The 19,188-nt window shown below is 34.7% G+C and overlaps 1 protein-coding gene across 1 annotated transcript in view; it reads right to left on the bottom strand.

The window, feature by feature from the left end:
- The window catches only part of LOC134841162 (cadherin EGF LAG seven-pass G-type receptor 2-like), a 34,975-nt gene that overhangs the window by 258 nt on the left and 15,529 nt on the right, over positions 1–19,188 (bottom strand). The window contains exons 10-14 of the mRNA XM_063856963.1: positions 6,541–6,754; positions 5,296–5,449; positions 1,701–1,915; positions 1,243–1,409; positions 150–371 (exon numbers count right to left, since the gene is read on the bottom strand). Coding sequence (XP_063713033.1) covers positions 150–371; positions 1,243–1,409; positions 1,701–1,915; positions 5,296–5,449; positions 6,541–6,754 — 972 coding nt within the window. The remainder of the gene's footprint in view (positions 1–149; positions 372–1,242; positions 1,410–1,700; positions 1,916–5,295; positions 5,450–6,540; positions 6,755–19,188) is intronic.

Below are 19,188 nucleotides of genomic sequence, written 5' to 3'. Positions count from 1 at the left end.
TCATGGCCTTTGAGAAATCCTGTTCATGGCCACCGTTCATGACCCATTGCCATGACCTTTATTGATCCATATTCATAACCGTTCATAGCCCATTATCATGATTCTATGCGGTTCCTTGTCATAATCCTAGATAAATAATCAGTCATGACCTGTTCTGGTTTTATTTTTACCTTGACAGTAGCTCGTGCAGTGAAGTAGTCATCATATGCCTGCAGGGTGAGGTTGAACTGTCTACCGAAGTAGAGTGTGAACATGTTGTCTGTGTAAAGACGACCACTGATGCTGTCCACTGAGAACCAGTCGGCAGCCTCGGGAGGCGATGCACCCAAGATGCGGTAGCGGATCTCACTGGAGATGTCGGCGTCCGAGGCCTAAATTTAACTCAATTATTCAACAGAGAAAAGATCAAAAACCAACATTTTACTGAAAGTCAAAACCATTTCAGAAAGTATATCTTCTTGTATATCTTTTGATAACATTAACCCAACTTGAGAAAACTGGATCAATAGGTAAATGTTAAAAATAATTTCAACTTTCGAAACTAAAAACAGTTCACGTTTTTTCGTCATTTTCACGTTCGTATTCGGAGAGTACTATTTACGTCACTTTCAGCAGATGAATTTGAAAAGATTTCAATTGAACTCAAAAAGTGCAAATGTATCTAAGTGTAATTATAAATGCAATAATATGTATGAATGCACATTCGTAGTTATTCGAGCATTTTAAGACTTTTTCCTGAAAAAAAAAATCACCAATAACAATATATGAGTCTTCGTTACGTTCATTATTCTTAATAGTTGCAGTGTTCTTTTCTGCGTTTATTCTTACCCAGTAGCAGCGGATTTAGGGGGGGGGGGGGCGAGGCGGGAGGCGGACACTCCTCCCCTTCAAGGTTTCGACCCCCTTTGTACTATTTTGAGATATCCAACTTTCCAAAATTTTTCTGAAGGCGCCTTTGGCGCCAATATATACTAATTTTAAGGGGGTGGGGGCGCCGAAAAACGCAGTTCTTAGGTCAAAATTTTTCAAAAAGTGCATAGAAACCCCTTTTTTGGCCTGTTTTTTGAAAAAGTTGCTTGCGGCGCAGAAAATTTGGTCAATAAAGGGTCTTTATAGTGATTTGGGAGAGCTCAGAAAATAAATTTGGTCGACCTAAAAAAAGGTTGAGAAAAATTTTAATTTTTTTTGAATATCCGCCCCCTCCCCCCATCGAGAAGTTCCTAGATCGGCACCTGTTCTTACCTCAACCCTTCCAAACTGAGTCCCTAGAGGAGCCCTGATTGTGACCATGTAATTGTACTCCGATTGAAAGAAGACAGGCGAGTTGTCATTCCTATCCTCAATGTACACATGTACCAGAAGAATGCTTGGGTTAGTCCAAGTCTCTTCTGGTTCGTCAGTTGTTGAATCTGAAAATCATTATTTTTAAAACTTAATTGCGAATGTTATAATTTGTTATATTACTTTATTCTCAATCGCAATAAAGGTGAAAAAAACTCTTTTCAATTAGCAAAAAATCTATTTAGAAAAGCCTATTTCAAGAAATCTAAATAAAAACGTTCTTGACTTGGTTAACCATATACGAGAAATTATCTGATACCATCCGTATACAATAAATTATATCCAATTATAACTATATAACCTTATACCAATTATGTCTAATTATTATCACATAACCATATACAATTGTAACTGCTGACCTGATCGTGCAATTGCACTTCGTCTGTTCCTTCGAATACTTCTTTGATCTCCATTTTCATCGCCATCAGATGGCGTGTCTTCGTAAATCAACACCCTATATGTCGTCTCCACACACGAACTCTGAGCACCATCGGCCGAATCAGTGTCGCATGTTCTCTCAGTGTACGAGAAGTGAGGTCTGTCAGCTAAGCCCGCTGGAGGCAAGTTTGTCCACCTGTTAAAAGACAGAGCGATCATGTTTTCAATGCATGCAGCGACCCAAATAACCTAAAGTTTGTTGTACACAAATTTTTGAAATGAAAAAGTCTCGAAGCATTTTTTTCTATGCGGACATGATGCTCATTTTTCCAGGAATCATGCAAAAGGCACAAATCAGAGATTTTTTTGTGCAAATAATAAAAGAGCAAACAAAGAGATCAAAATATTTTTCGACGTTCCATCTAACGGAAAAACTCAAGTAAAAAAACTTTATTTCAACAAATTTTAAAAACTAGGGGTTAAAATTTCTAATAAATCACGAAAAGAATCTCAGTGAGCTGATTCATTTTGCTTAACCAAAATTCTTACTCAATTATTTTATCAAAACTATTTCAAGGAGACCTCTTACGATTTTTTGTTGTTGCTTAAGTCATAATGATAATAATTTTGAAGATTATGGAAGCTGAAAGTAGAAAAATAAGATTAGCTACATGTAATATTTTTACTAAAATACTAAAATTGAAGAAAAATTGCTAAAATGAGAAATAATTTTGAAAATTTAAGTATCTAAAATTTTGTAGCAGAAATTAAGTGAAACTCTCAGCCCCTAGGCGATGAGTCAGTCATCATCACTTTTTGTCTAATTGAGTCTGTTCAGACCAACTTTTCTCGACAGTGAATTCTCCGAATAATGATTAACAACAGGGAGAAAATATGAGTTTTAAGGAAGTAACTTTGAGTCTAGCCTAAATTTTTACAAAATTAAGAGTTTTAACGGAGAAGCTTGATTGAAAAAATATTAGTATAGATTAGAGATCATCATTAACAAGATTCAATTGCAACCGAAGTTTGTGTTTGAGTGTTTTAGAATATTTAAGAGCAAAAAACTGGATGAACTAGCTCAATCTTTTGAAGTAACTCATTACTTTTTATTTTCAAAATGACTGCTCGTAACAGGGCTAAGCCCTGAATGTTTTTATTTCATTATGATCTATATAGAGCAATGTTCGCTGAAAAAATTTTGATGACATTTAAAAAAAGTCAAATATGTTTTCCAGATTTTTTTTTTCAACACGCTGTGGTAAATTCAAAGTGATAAGTTTCGCAGACAGCAAAACATTAAAAAAACATATTTGGAACAAATTCTAAGATAGATTATATCGTTACTTAGCTAAACTCAAATGAAACTAGAAAGTTGAAAAATTATGTCTAAACTTTAATTGTCAGAGACAGATTGCTATATATAATTATATTTTTTTATGGAGATTTAATGAAAACAAATGAAAAAGTAACTGTGGAATTTTTTAATGTTTTTTTATAGTCATTGATCACATTTAAAAAACTATACCGCAAAATTTGTAATAAACAAAAGATGAAATGGATTTCAAACTAATTAAGGAGCAAATTCGCAAAAAATTGTATAACTGGAACTAATTACGGGTCAATTGGCTTAGTTTAGTCTTTTAAATAGGTATGAATGATTTAATGGGTTTTTAGGTTAAATTTCTTCAGAATTCAATTTTTTTTACGCTTTAAATTTTGATTTTTTCTAGTTTAGTTCATTTTTTTGTTAAAAGGAAGGCAAAATCTACTATCGATCAGTAAAAAAGTGACTCGTTTCTAACTGTGTGTTGGCTATGTTATGGTACTTTCCCAACACAAACCAGTGAAAAAATTAGTGGTAATTTTTATTAAAGTTAAAACTTGTTTAGTAACTAGTCACTAATTTCTGATTCTGAAGTTTGCGCTCCGCTCATCAAAAAATATGAAGTGACAAAAAATTTTCATATTTAAATTTCGTAAAGGAAATTTAAATGCTATCAAAGCAAACGAGATTAATCTTTCTGCAATTGGAAATACAAGTCTCTCCCAATTCATTTATCACAAACAATTGGATGATGGATTAGAAATATTGATTTGAGCAAACTGGATGATTTGAAAAACAAAATGATTGATTTGGGTCGGTCTTTTTTTGTTTTTTTTCAGACAATTGTGAGTTCCACAAGGAAAAATTATAGTGTTAAGCCTGGCGAAATAAGGAAACCATGAAAAAATTTAGGGGGAGGGGATTTTGTATGGCTGATACCAAAGTTGCTTCCCAATGTTTTTTGGTCTGAATCATAATTGAGTGGCTATTGAATAAATCAGAAGAAGTGAGCGAAAGTACAAACGAGCCAAAAATCAGTATCCCGGGTTGAGCTCCATAGACCAAAAATTCAAAAATTATAATCATACAATTCCATAAAGTAAGTCAATGAAACAATTTTACCTATACAAATTTCATAAATTTAGCTAAAATGATGCCATCGAACTTTCAAGGAAATTTTTTTTTGTTTGGGCATAAAAACTGGTGTATTGTCGTAAGTAAAAGTATTTTAAAGTAGTTTCGAATTTGTCCCCAAAGAAAAGTTTATTTTTTTTTCAACCGCAAAACGCATTTTTAATTCAAACAAACATTTTCCAAAAAATTGATTGCAAAACTTACTTTTTTGTATGCACATCGTAGTCCTGAATAGGCAAAAGTTTCAAAAACTCTCGAAACGCCTATTTTTTGCATGGCATCTCTAGGTATGACCTGATCAATGCCTGACTAATTAAAATTTCAAACTTTGCAAAAAGTTTACTTTCTGAAAATATATGCCAAAATTTTATTTGATACTTTCAATTTATAAGATAACTCTCAATTTATTTCCTATGCATTGTAAATGCAAGATTGTCCAACCTTTGATGATTCTAATTTTAATTAAACCAAAGTCTTTGTGATGTGTGTTCGATTAGAAACACAACCCAAAAAGTTTGAGAAATTAAATTTTTAAAAAAATCATTTTTTTTTGCTAATGGAAAAATTCTTGTCATACAATTTCCATATATGATAAATTACCAATTATCGACTTTTCAAGCGGTTTTCACCTCTTATAGAATTGCCTGAAAAGTGTAAGACTAGCATTTTTACATAAATAAAAACTGTATGTTTAGCGTTTTTGGTCTACCCACTGATAGCATATTAACTAACCAAATTTGCTGGAAATGTGTGATTTTTGTAACTGTTTTATAATATAATTAACTGCTAAGTATTTTGTCTGCTTTGTGTAGCAGCTGGCCTTTAATTTGAAACACCATCGCGCAGGGCGCAAAGAAACGCCATCAATTCTCGTGCGCAAAGAGCCACGAATGCACAAAAATTCTCAATCTATCAACATCCATTAAGTGGTTCAAAACTGAGTGAATTTATCGCTTCTTTTTTCTGAAGTGCGAAAACTGAGCTCTGATTATTTGACATAATTTTTGGGCGCTTGGTTATTCTCGCATGACGGATTCTTCGCCCCTTTCCCCCTCCCAGAATCCCCCCCCCCCCCCCCCTCCCCACATGGCATTGATTATCGCGACTGAACTGACCGGATCATGTCAGTGAGTCTGGTGGCCTGGACAGACAGAGTGACGTCACTTCCAGGGTTCTTGTCAGGGTTCACTGTCTCCTTGTCCACCTGAAGGCCTGAACGGGACAGGTTGCCAGAGATGGCGTCCAGTTGAAATAAGTTCATCTCATTTCCTGCAAAAACCATTTAACTCTTCATTTAAAACCAAGGCTTTTTTCTCACCGAAATTACTATTGTCTGATATTTTTAAACCAAAGTGTGTTTTAATACAATATAACGTTACATGATAGTATATAGCAGCTATATAAATTGAAAACTCTTGACGCATTGGTGGAGCCGTTAGGAAGAACGTCGGTAGCAGCTGACCAAGTATCGAACAATTCAATTTTTGGTCAAACTTTCTCCGAAAATCACTATCAATTAAAATGCATGCAAAAATAAAAACTAATTTTTTTGTTTAATAGAGAACAAATTTTCTGTTAGAAATAAATTCCATTGATTTTAAGAAACAACTTATTACCGAATCGAAATCTTTTGATTTTTTTGAAAAAAAATTGTTCAACTTGCAATAATGTGTCTCAGTTGTCCTTCCACGATTTTTGATTGAGTTTTAGTATTATTTAGTATTTAGTATTTAGTAACATATTTAGTTATAGAAATACTTTCCATTAATATTAAAAAGTTTTAGAATATGTTGAAAAGTTTTCAAAAAGAAGTGTTTCACCTGAAGAAAAAGTGTTTCACCTGCAATCACTTGAAAAATTCTCGGTTTTTTTGCCTCATGTAACAAATTAAAGGATAATGATTTTTGATTAGCAGAAACAAATTTGATTTTGAAATAACTATCTATTAATCTTAAATTGAAAAAATAATTCACCGGCAAGGACAAAGTATCTTAGTTATTCTCTAAAACTAACTCGTTAACTAACTCGTTTACCAATTAAAATGCTAATGACCAAAAAACTCTTATTGTTTAAAAGTCATGTTTAAGTTACACCTTCCAATACTTTTTGTATAAAATAAAGTAAAGTGCTTTTGGATCTACTTAACAATCCCCCTTCTTTCAAGAAAGGGCGTCAATTGTTAAGTAGATTACATTAAAGGAAATTCTGGCAATCAGAATGCACAAAATTGAAATTTGAACACATCGTTCTAATGCTATTTACTGCTTTTATTTGCAGGGGTGGCAATTCTCTAGTAGATACCAGAAGGAGGGCGATTTTTAAGTAGATCCGTGTGTTTTTTAATTAAAAAAAGTGTTCACCTGCAATGATGAAGTATCTGAGCTGTTGGCCGACGTTGTCAAACGCGTGTACTTGAGTGAGGAACGAGACGAGGTCATTCATTTCCTGCAGCCCCACCTCCGTCTCTCGGGGGGAGAAGAGGGGCTGGGAGAACTCCGGATGGACCACCAGCACCTCCAGTTGGACAGAAGAGACAAGAGAGGGCACTCCCAGGTCACGCGCCTCGATTTCGATCTAAAATTGGGAGGGGCTTGTAATTCTTTTTTATTACTATTCTATTCAGGGTTCAGGGCCGGATTTTTGGGAAGGGGCAGGGGCGGATGACCAAGGATTTCACTTTCTCATAAACCCCCTTTCTTTTTTGCAATCACAGGAATAGTTATGACTGGCTAAGTGAGCATTCAGCACATTTGAACATAAAAATTGGCAGTGTTCTCCTAATAAAACGCACATTTCGGTTCCTCTTCTAAAAGTTCCTAAGAAAAAATTGCACACGTTTTTGTTACATACCTTTTACAACATGTTTTCTCTAATTCTCAAATCAACTTGCATAATTCAATGCACTTTTCTATTGGGCTAGATATGTTCTTTTTCAAACCAAAAAAGCTTTACAAACTATTTTTCTAGACTAAACTTTAAAATATTTTGAAACAGATTTTCAAAAAAAACTTTTGGTACATGCACAAAAAAATCAAATATTATGTTGGAATCAGTTTTCCGGCTTAGCACTGATACAATTAGACCGATACAGCTAACTTTAGTCAAAAAATTTATTTTATTTTCACATAAATAACTCTGCTATAATACTGCAAAGGAAGAAAAACTTTTCAATTCTTGAAAATTTTTCAATTTGTATCAAGTTGAGTTTCATGATTTTTTTGCGAATTACAAGGTTACACTTTTAAAAGACAATTATAGATTTCTCCATAGATTTAACAGCATTCAGCATGGCGCGCTCCTAAATAGGTAAAATATTTCAGTACAATGTTTCTGACGCAGTTATTGGTTGCTAAATTGTGACATGCCTGTGTCGACAGCAAAAATTCAAAGGATTTTTTTTTCAAAAAGACGAGCCAAATAATGTTGATTGAAAGCAATAAATTAATGGCGATACTTTTTTTGGAAAAAAATTTACTATTTTTCGTTTTGGCTAACTGTTTTGACTAAGTGTGAAGTAAATTGGGCGCAAGCTGGATGTTTTGTAGCCAAAAATGACTACCCTGAGATTCAAGTATAGTAAAATGTTGAACCATTTCAGCCATAAATCTTATTCTAAAAACTATATCTCAGGAGCACCATCTCGGATGGACCCTCAGTACCTCCAGTTGGGCACCAAAAACAAGAGAGGGCACCACAAGGTAACGCGTTTCGATTTTGATCGAAAATGGGGAGGAGGGGCTTGTAATTCTTTTTTTAAAACTTTTTTTTGGGAGGACAGGGGTGGATGACCAGGGTTTTTTTTTTGAATAAACCCCCTCCTCTTTTTTGCAATGACAAGATTAGTTATGACTGACTGAGTGAGCCTTCAGCACATTTTAACATAAAATTGGCAGCATTCTCCCAATAAAGAGCACTTTTTGGTTCCTCTTCTAAAAGTGCCTAAAACAAAGCTGCGCAATTTACAGATGATTTAGTAATTTAGATATCAGAGAATCGTCTAAGGCCGGCCTGAAAAAAGTAATCGAATTTTTTCACAAAAGCTAAATTTGCTTCCCCCGCCTTAAATGGAGCAGAGTTTATTAGTTTCACATACAATCTCAAAAAGGTTTTGTATAAGTTCTCGAAAACTTTGTGACAAAACTTAATAAACCAACTTGCAAAAATCAATATTTTTTCTGCCGGGCGATGTTTGTTGTTTTTTCACACCAAAAAAGCCCAAAAAAGCGTTTTAAACAAATTTTCTAGAAAAAATTTCGTTCATTATTGTTTCATCAACATTTCGTTCATCTGCTATATTGTGACATATGCCTGCTTCCGAAATCATAAAGCAAAACGACAAATTTTTTTTTGAAAAAGAAGCCAGACAATGTTTACTCAAAGCACTAAATTAAGGGCATTTTTTTTGTTAGTTGTTTCAACTATTTATTTAAAGTTTGAAGTGATTTGGGCGCAGGCTAGATGATTTTTAGCCAAATTTGACCACCTTGGGATTCAATTATAGTAACATATTGAAGCCTTGATTCACATTCTGAAAACCAAACTTCTCTGTCGAGATAAACCGATCTAATTTTTTTGCTCGAATTTAATTTTATCATCTGATTTCTGAAAGTTTATTACGACCTCCAACACTATTGGAGTTTCATGTTTTAATTAATCAACTATATTAGATTTTAAAGCCTGTCTCTCTATGATTCAAAAATGATGAAAGCAACAAAAGTCCGTTTTAGTACCAAATTCACCCACCCCACCCCCCCTTCAACGACTTATCGCCGGGCCATATTACGAGCTAGCAACAATATGTGCGCCGGACAAAACGCTTGCTAGGAATAAAGGGTCCTTTCTACTTTCTATCTTATAAAGTAAATCTAAAATTCGCTGAGAAATATTTTATTAGAAAAGAAGTTAGTATGAATTTACAGCAAGTTGCCTTTTGACTCAATATCTATTTTAACGATGAGATTAGAGATATTTTTACTGAATTGGATATTATTTTAGAGAATGGTTGGGGTGGTTGAAGAGAGTGGTGTTGGTGTTAGAAGAGATATTGTTGGGAATGAATTCCCGTAGTTTTGAGCTTCTATTTACACTCAGATGGGAAATCGTACCACTTTTCGTATCAAATGAGAAGTTACTTCTTAACTTCGTATTCTCTATTCGTACTTTCGTATTTTACGAGAAGAATGTTTCGTATGCTCGTATTTTACGAGAGGAATCGTTTTTATTCGCATTGAACGAGAAGAGTCGTTTCAATTCTCAATGCTTAAAACGTTATACGAAATATTCCAAAAGCATTTCCCTTCCTTTTACATGGGAATAAAAACATATTTATTTTGTGGTGGGGGCGGCGTCACACTTTGTGAGCTCAATAAAATAATTCATGTTTCTGTTTCTATTTGAAATCAGAACATATCCATCCTCCTATTTGGAGAGGAAAAAAACTAAAACTTTCATTTTTACTTTCACTTGAATAGTAGGGTAATTGTTGATCGATCAAAGCTTTTTCTTTCAATCTCATGAAATTTGTTCAGTAGTTTGTTGGTAAAGATAGGTAGCAGATGTTTTTGAACATCTGATACTTTGAGTCAGGCTTGAATGAATATAAATACATCAGTTACATTTATATATCAAAATAGAGTTTACACAACCAAGAGATTTAACTATAAAATTAAATACATCAAAATTATTTGTTTCTCAAAAGTTTGCAGGTCAGTTTAATATTATCATTCCTTGAACATTCTTTTCTCGAAGTTTCCTTTTCGTCCTGTAGTATGTGAAGTGGGTGTCCATATGCGTAATACGGGGAGGACTGGCTCATACAAAAGGGTGTATTTTTTTTTGTTTTTTATAGAAATCAAAATTGTTGAGAAAAGCAAAATTATTAGCTATACTACATAGCTATATAAAACGAAAGAATAAATGTTTAGATGAAAGATAAATTTTTCTAATTTTCCTTCCAACCGGGCTATAAAATGGTGATTTTTTGTTTTCAAATTATGGATTTGCTTTTTTAGCTCCCGGATTTGATGCGTTTCATGTATATGACTGCGCTGAAATTGTTCAGTAAGTCATCCAACTGGGGGGTTTGTAATTTTGCTGTCAGATATTTTGCTGGGACATATATTTTTTGATACTCAAGAAGGGAATTAGTTATGGGGTACATTTTTTTTATGGGGTGATAGGCTTCTAATTTAAAACGGTTGATTAATGGATTCAAAGAATAATTGAGATCCATATCGAAGCCGGGATTACTGTTAGAATTAATGTATCGTTCCCTTTCTAACTGAATAGGTAATTTAGTATTTAATGCAGTGGGGTGTAAGGGCTGTCGCCTAATGGTCATTGGATATTGAGAAGTTGATACCGGCGTATTTGCCGTTAGTATCTTATTATATGGTTTTTGAAATCATGGGGTGAAAATTTTAGGGGTGGTGGTTTTGATGCTGTAGTTATTGGGACAGTTGAATTGGTTTGAAGTAGTGGCTCAACGACGGATCCTGTTGAGGTCGGCTTTGCAGTGGGGATTGTAGTAGTAGAAACAGTTGGTTGTTGAGTGAGTGCTGAAATCTGCGAGTCCAGTGGATCGGTTGGTGGCAGGAGTGAGAGAAGATCCTCAAATCCTCTCACGTTGTCGTCAAGTGTTGCGTCCATAGTTGAATCAGTTGGTATATCCTAGAACAGTAGAATTTTTTTTATTAGACTGGGTTTGTTGGTTGATCCAAGTTTTGAGTTCTTCTCTCAAAACTTGTTAATTGGATGTGAGGATACATGCGATCCTGGTTTACTTTATCAATTTCCTCTAAAAGAGGGGCTTGTATTTTTTGATCATATTCTTGTTCTAATTTTTCATTTTGCTCATCTTGAGTGAAAATTGAGGTCACTATGGAAGCGAAAAGTATATTGTAAGAGGCGGCAAGCAATACTTTGCCAAAGTGTAGTGAGCGGCAGGTGATTTTGTGAATATGCATTATGAATACTAGGCAATCTAGTATGAATTTCACAAATAGAAAAGAGGCGAAGGCTACTCCGCATTTTTCTAAATAGTATTGTACTTTCCCGAATATACGGGTGTATTCGTTTTTCTAAAAATTTGAGGTTAACAGTCAGAGTTACATTTTGCATGAAAGTTTCATAAGTGTCCAGTTTAACCCAAGAACGGCCATCACATTCAATATGATGTTCGCCGTCAACTTTGCCAGCATGGGCATTAGTTACTGTTTTAACATTAAATTTGAAAGGAAAATTTCCAATACTAGCAGAGCCTAGGTTAAGATAGCCTCTGTCGGCGGCCGATTTACATTGATCGGCAGATAAATGGAGATCAGTAGTGATCATAATTTTTTCGAGCGTCGATACCACTTTAATCAAAAGAATCGCAGAACCAACGCATTGATTGGTGTTTGATTGGACACAATGTCGCATTTACTTTTGTGCGATAATGTCTCTGATAAAGAGTAACATAAGCATTGGTTACTTTAATATTTTCTGGTTGGACTTTGCAAGGTGCTACTTTATTTAGAGAGCACATTTTGTTAGAAGTCATTAGTTGACAATCATAATGAGCAACCCGATGATTATTTGCAGTATTTGAATACAATTGTTTTTTCGGATCAAATGCTGAGGTTTGATTCGAAAAAATTATTAGAGTTAAGAGACGAACCAAATAAATTTTTGCAAATTTATTTTTTGGTGGTGAATGATAGCAAAAGAATTTTTAAAAGTACTCATTTTAAGCATTTCCTCGAGAGTGGTTAGAAAAGGATCTTGGTCCATTAGTTCACCTTCCTCTAGTTCGCTTTTTGGATTTGTCATTTTGTGGATTTTTTGATGGGAAATCTGAGTTAGATTTTTATTTTTGTGGAGGAATTCAGCAGATTTAATTTTTGGAGAGAGGAGGTTTAGGAATCAAGATGTGGAATTGAGCAAGAATGAAAATAACTGTATATCAGTTAGTTTTTAAAGGCTGTTTTTGCTTTTTTCGCAAATCTAAGCTCTGATTGGCCGTTGTTATTCGGCGTCTCTTGTTTGAATTCGTATTTCCTTTGGCATTCGTTTTGTAATGTTGTGGTTTTTTCCACTCTTTAATGTCGTGGTTCCACTTAGTTCTGATTTGGTGCGATCTAGCAGTGAACAAATTTATATTCGTTTATGCTGATGTTAATTTTTAACAACTGCTTTCCACTTCCCTATTGGAGGAGGAAAAAAATGAAAAATAAACATCTCTTCATAAAAGAGGCCTAATAGCAACATCATTTATTTGCTTTCTGTTAAACTTGATCTGTAATCCTATTATTTTTAAAAAAAATTTATCGCTCAAAATGAATTACACGACGGGCTAGTGGAGAAAGGGGTAAACTTAACGCCGATGGAGTTTATGATTTTTATGGACCGGAGTTTTATCTGGAAGTATCCGGTACTAAATGCCGGTGAATTATTTGAGTTGGGCTCAATTCAGAGTAAGTTCCTTGCCAAGAAAATGTGGAGTCCATAGATGGGAGACGATGTGGTCTCAAAAGAAACAATGGACTTTTTGTCCTTATACTTTAGAGAGGATGTAAGCTAGAGAAGTTTTTAGGAAAAAGATAGAGCTGGACATTATGTTAGAAGATATCTATCAAGCTTGGTGGCGGCCTTATTCAGCGCTGCAGTTTGCAGTGCGGAGCCTGAGTAGGGCCGCTGAAAATTCACTTGAGAAGATGGCGGCTGTTAAACTGATCAAATCTTTTACGGATATAAAGTCTAACCTTTATAAAAGTTATTTTAAAATCTATTTGTAAATATGTTTATTTTTTGTGTTTTTGTGGTTTAATTACAAACAAAAGAATTATAAAAGAGAAAAGAAAAAGAAAGGCCGATAAAAAAGAATGTTAAAAAAATATTAGTTTTGGCAAAACAAATAGTTGGTGTTTATTATTTTTTTTTAAATTTGCCAATTATACTAGATGGAATTGTAGTTCCATAGAAGTTTGTAGGACGATTTGTCCGTTTAGGTCTTTTAGATTCGGAAAGTGACCCAGGTGCGGATTGAGTGTTCTCATAGAAGCTTTCCTGAGAGCTATAAGGGATATTTTTTCCATCAGTAAAACTTTCTGATGATTCAGATGAACGAGGGAAATCAGGAGGACGGGGAGTATTATATTGTGTTGTTATATTTTGGTGGCGGTGGCCAAAGTCATTTGCGAGACTAGTATTAGGACTTATACTGCGGCTAGGTAGGCGGCGGTGGCCATAACTACTAGATTGACTAGTAAAAGGACTAGGGGTTTTATCAACAGGATAGGGAGTTGAACTTCGAATAGGTCTAAGATTCTGGTCAATCGCAGTTGCATCGAACAAAGTTCTTAGATGCATCGTTTCTCTGCCTGAATCCAATGATTTTTCATGTACAATGGTTTTATTTTGATCCTCATTTGTAGGGTTATGATCAGTCATTTGCTGATAACCAATGTTGACTACTGGCCAAAACTGGTATTGTAGATTTTCAACCTGTTTAGGTTTATTGAAAGAGTTGATTTGTTATATGATCATAAAAAACTTGAAAATAAATCACTAGAGTACTCTTGTAGTAGTTTGGACATTTGTTGTTCTTTAGGAAAGTATTCAGCAATATGATTGCGGTGGACAATCTTTTTCTCGTTAGTGAAATCATTTTGAATTCCGTACGTAACTTCCGTGATTTTTTCAATTACGGTATAAGATCCAGATCTTAAATTCAAAAGCTTTTGAGATTTCAATAGTGGTTTGGATCTTTTTTCTAGTAACTTTTTTTTGCCTTCTTTTCTAGGCCGTCCTAATTTAAATTGATTTCGGAACATGTGGGCCTTATTAGTGATGCGGTGGCAATGGGTACAGGTATTACTATAAATCAACTTAAAATCGTTTTTCCTTTTCAGTATTTCGGCGGAAATTTGATTTTTTAGAAATCTATCTATGGTCTCATTGTTTGACTTATGCTCGGTATGAGCATGATTTTCGAGACCAGCGCAAAATTCAGAGGTACATCTTTTGTTTTGGTCGCGGTAGAGGCCTAATTTAAGGCTAAGGGGAACCTGAGGTTTTATGCCAAAGACAATCTCATATGGAGTGTAACCTGTACTTGAATTAATGGCGGTGTTATGTGCAAAAGCGAACTTATTTGTTAACTCAGACCAGTTTGAGCCTGAGGTACTCAAGAAATGTCGAAAGTACTGGGTTAATTGTTTGTTCTGGACTTCGACTTTTCCGTTACAAGGCGAGTAAGTAGTTCTTGGTCTCAGTGTTATTCCCAACTCAGAGGACCAATGAGCAAAGTCATTACTCATGAATGCACTTCCATTATCATGAATTTTTTGTTGTGGAATACCAAATGTTGTGATATATTTCTCTAAGAGCTTAATGGTTTCCTTAGAGCCTGCATGGGTGCAAGGATATACTTGAAGATATCTAGAGAACGCATCTATCACAACTAAGCAAAAGTTTTTGCCGTGACTTGATGGTCTGAGTGGACCTTTATGGTCAATGTGGATCGTTTTCATTGGGATTGTTTCTTATTGTCCCCATTGTTGTAAGGGAGCTTCATTCAGGTCTTTCCGTTTAGGCTTATTCTTCTGACATTCTAGACAATCATGAAGAAGCGTGTTGACCCATTTATAGAATCCGGGCAAATATAAATATCTTTTGATTATTTCCAAAGTTTTTGTTTCGCCGTGATGACCGCTAAGAGGTTGCTTATGAGCTAACTCAAAGCAATTTAGCACTAGAGAGATGGGCAAGCAAATTTTTGGACTTTTAGTATAGTCGTCATTATATTCATTAATACATAGAAGATCATGTTGGTCTTCAATGAATAACAATTCTAATTGCCTGATATAGGCTTTTAATCCTTTTTCTTCACGATAAGGATTTTTTTTGTTTCTTTCTGGCTTTTCGTTTTGTTTTATGCAGTTTTTGATATCTATGATTACAGTATCGTTACACTGCTCTCGCATGATTGTTTCAACATCTAAATTTGCTTTAGCAAAGTCGGTCATTTTTGCTATTAGTTCAAGAGAATCAGATTTATTCTCCTCAGACTGGAGACTTAGAGGTTCAATTAATTTCAAAGATCTTGTTTTGGTTGCAAAATCATTTTTTGCTTTAACCAGGTCGTTGAGAAGGTTGTTCTCAACATTGCCTTCATATAAGTCAAGCCATTCTGAATTTTCCAAAGGATCATCAAGTGCAGATATTTCATCTGGGGTTTCTTCATAAATGTTTTCAATGTTTATATCTGGTATAGATAGTCGCTTGATTTGGTTGATTTGTTTGCCAAATCGGAAGAAATTTGTTGTATTTTGCATCGCACTTTTGAATCGCAGAATCCTCAAAATATTCTGGAGCATCTTCAATGCTGAAGTCGCCTCTATCACTGATATTGATTAATTTCTTTTTCCCGCCTTGCACTTGAGCAATGAATGGATAGCAATCGTTTTGAAATATGTTATTATCGTTTTTGTGGAGTACTGAATAAAATATTTGTTCTCCATTGTCTAGGATGAACTTTATATCATTCGGAATGGTTTTGTGTTCGAGTTGGTATCTTTTGATATCAGCGATGGGCACATTTCGGCTCAATAAGTCAGGAAAGGCTAGGTTTGAACCTGGGGTATAGATTATTTACAAATTGTTGAATTTTGTCAATACGACTTGATATTTGAAAAATCCGTGCGAAAGTTGTCCTTTTCTGGACCATAAGAAGAGAATAGGTCTGTGGTCACAATATAGGTATAGAGGAAAGGGTGAACCTATAATGTAGAATTCATAGGTTTGCAAAGCAGAAATTATTCCACATAGTTCACGATGTTGAGTAGACATTTTCTACTCGGCCTTATCAAAGACTCTAGAATTTGCAGAAACAATTCTTTTTCCTTCAGGAAGGTCTTGGATGAGTAAGCACCCGGTTCCTACATTTGAGGAGTCGGCGTGAATGTGGAATGGGTAGTTTACATTAGGTATAGCATTTGAAATATCATGACAGAAATTGTCTTTCAGTTTTTGAAAAACTTCTTCATGACATGGTAGCCATTGTAACTTGTCGTTACTGTTTGCCAGTTCATATAGACACTTTGCGTCTACGTGAAAATTGATGATGTATGTGCTGTAGAATCCCATGACACCTAATACTCCTAGAACTTCTGTTTTTGATTCTGGGGATTTCAATTTTTTTATATCATCAATTCTTGAAGCGATTGGGGAAAGACCATCCTTAGAGACAACATGGCCTAGAAATTTAATTTTTCTTAGGAAGAAAATTTTTTTTATCAGGGGCAGCTTTTAAGTTAGCTTTCCGTAACAGAGAATGATATTCTCGAATTGTATCAAACATCTCATTTTTATTTTGACTCTGTAACAGAGTGTCGTCTATGTAAATAATTGCTTTTTTTTCTTTAATGAGGGGTCCGAAGGCATATCTCATTAGTTTACTGAAGAAATTTGGAAGTGGTTTCAAGCCATAGAAACCGACTTGGTAGGTATATTGTCTACCACCTACGATAAAGCTTGTTAATTTCTGGGCCTCATCTGTTAGAGGTACTTGATGGTAGGCGCAAGAGAGATCACTACTTGTAAAGTATGATCCGTTTATTCTGGTCATGAGAACTTGTAGTGGTTCTAATAGCCAACTACAATTGCTAGTATCTGTGATTGAGTTTAGATACCTAGCAACCAAGACCAACTTAACGTAGTCTTTTTTTGGAAGAATGATGACTGGGTTTACGAACCATGAGTTCATATCATCTTTTTTATTTAGTTCTCTGACTATGCCTGCTTGGATTAGTTCATCCATTAATTTGTCCAATTTATCTCTTAGATGGACTGGGATTTTACTATGTCGTTGCTTTTTGAACTTTGCGTCCTTTTTGAGTGGTATATGGAATTTATGTTTTGTTTTTCCAATATCATATTTATGATGAGAATAGACATCTTGGTCCTCTCTCAACATTTGAATTAGATCTGCAAACTCATCATCTGATATATCACTTTGTGTGAAATCGAAGTCAGATAGGAATTTAATAGTAGTTTCGATTTTTTCCAAAGTACTACTATTGTCTTTATCAATTGAGGAGTATTGGGTAAACGTTTCGTTGACTAGAAAAGCAATTAGCCGATCATTATGTTCTTTGTTTCGGTACTTTTTCAATTGTTCTTTCAGGGGAGGCCTGCAAAGGTTCTTTGCATCATTAGAAAAGTCGGTTGCTATTTCGTTTTCATTTTTGCATACTTTGACTATATCTGAACCAATTTGTTCAAATATTTCTGATACCTTTTCTGTATCAAACACTTCAAGAGCAGGCATGTCCTTGATTTCTTGTCCTGAAACATAGACAAGTATAGTAATTCCAGAATGTTGGAATACATCGACTATGATTTTGGAAATTTCTTCCCAATTCATTTATCTAAGCCACAAGCAATTTTAGGCATTGCGATATATCGAATGTTATTTGCTATAGCATGATCTTTCATTTCGGACAAGGTATTGAATATAGCGTCGTAAGTGGGTTTCTGAAAGTACCTCTGTTTGGTAATGAGGTTATATGTAAGTTTCCAGATTTTGGATCAGTGAAGATGAGAATATCATTAATGTTAGCATGTATTGAGTTACAAAAGTGTCGTAACTCAGGATACTTTTTGCTAATTGATTCAGCAAACCCTTTTTTCATTGCTCTATCAGCAGAAATGGTATGCGCAATGGGCATATTCGATTCGAATATGGACCTTTTTTTGAAGTCTACATATTTTAGACAGGGGTCGGATAATTGGTTGTTGCTTTCCTGTGTAGTATTGACAACAGTGTTCAGCATGAAACAGCTATCGAATTCCGAACTTTCGTTTAAAATTCTCGTTGTGAACTCATCACAATCGTGGATAGCAAATATTTTATCCTAGTATCCTTGATTGTCTGTTACTGCATAACCTAGTACACACTTGTTTAGTGTGACAGAATGATCTTCTTGATTCTCAATTAAGATAGGTAGGCTCTGCTCAATTTGAGTACAAACTGTATTTATGAAAACCAATTCGGTTTTGGTTGTATTTTTATGAGGCAGGAATGTAGTTCCTTTTTCGAAGTATGAATTTGGTTCAGCCAAGTGTTTGTATAAGTATGTAGAGCGTGCTGGAATGAACAAGGGTTCTTTCAAGTTAATTGAGACAATTTTTGAAACATTAGGATATTCTTTATCGTTGTTCATCAACCCGTAGGATATTACACCTTCTTTTGAGTTTAGCTCAACTGCGGGGATATCAAAGTAGAGAGTTTTTAAGAAGAGATGACAAAAGTCTACTCCCAATAGATTAGCAGTCTTTTCTTCAGTTATCCACACTTTGTGGTTAGATGGATACTTTCCATCAGTGTCGAAACAAGATTGAATAGATGTATGGCCAAACATACGTATATCAGATCCATTATAAGTCTTTGCTTTAATTTTGGATCGGTATATTGTCATTTTTTGACCTAATTTTTCCGATTCCTGATACGTTGGGTAGTTTATGATACTACAAGTTGATCCTGGGTCAACCATGAATTCAATTTCAAGTCCACTATTATTATTTTTGTCTCCGGTGGCAAAATGATATAAGCTAAGATATATCCTTGATTTAGGATTACTATCATCGCTTGGTTTTGGAGACTTTAATAGTTTAAAGGAAAAAAATCAGTGATCGCATCACAGTAATTGACTTCTTCCTCAACCCAGTGGGTAGTTTCAGACTGTATTTGATTCGATCTAAAATCTCGACTGTTATTGTTATTATAGCTTCCAGTGCTATATGGTCGACCCCTTGGGTTACTATCGAATTGCCTATTTTCTTGGTCGTAGAAATGTTTAGCAACTTGTTCAATTTCTCTGAATTTGTTTTCTCTGGGATACCTATCATAGGTTTGGGGCCTTTTGAAAGACGATTGTGCATTAGCCTTTCGGAAATTGTTTCCATTGTAGTTATAATTATGGCGAATGCCTTAGTTATTTTGGCTAGGATTTGAAATGTTAGTAGTT

Source organism: Symsagittifera roscoffensis, chromosome 3 (assembly GCF_963678635.1).
Source record: "Symsagittifera roscoffensis chromosome 3, txSymRosc1.1, whole genome shotgun sequence".
In the NCBI taxonomy this organism is placed as follows: Eukaryota; Metazoa; Xenacoelomorpha; order Acoela; family Convolutidae; genus Symsagittifera; species Symsagittifera roscoffensis.
This window is presented reverse-complemented; position numbering and strand designations above follow the sequence as displayed.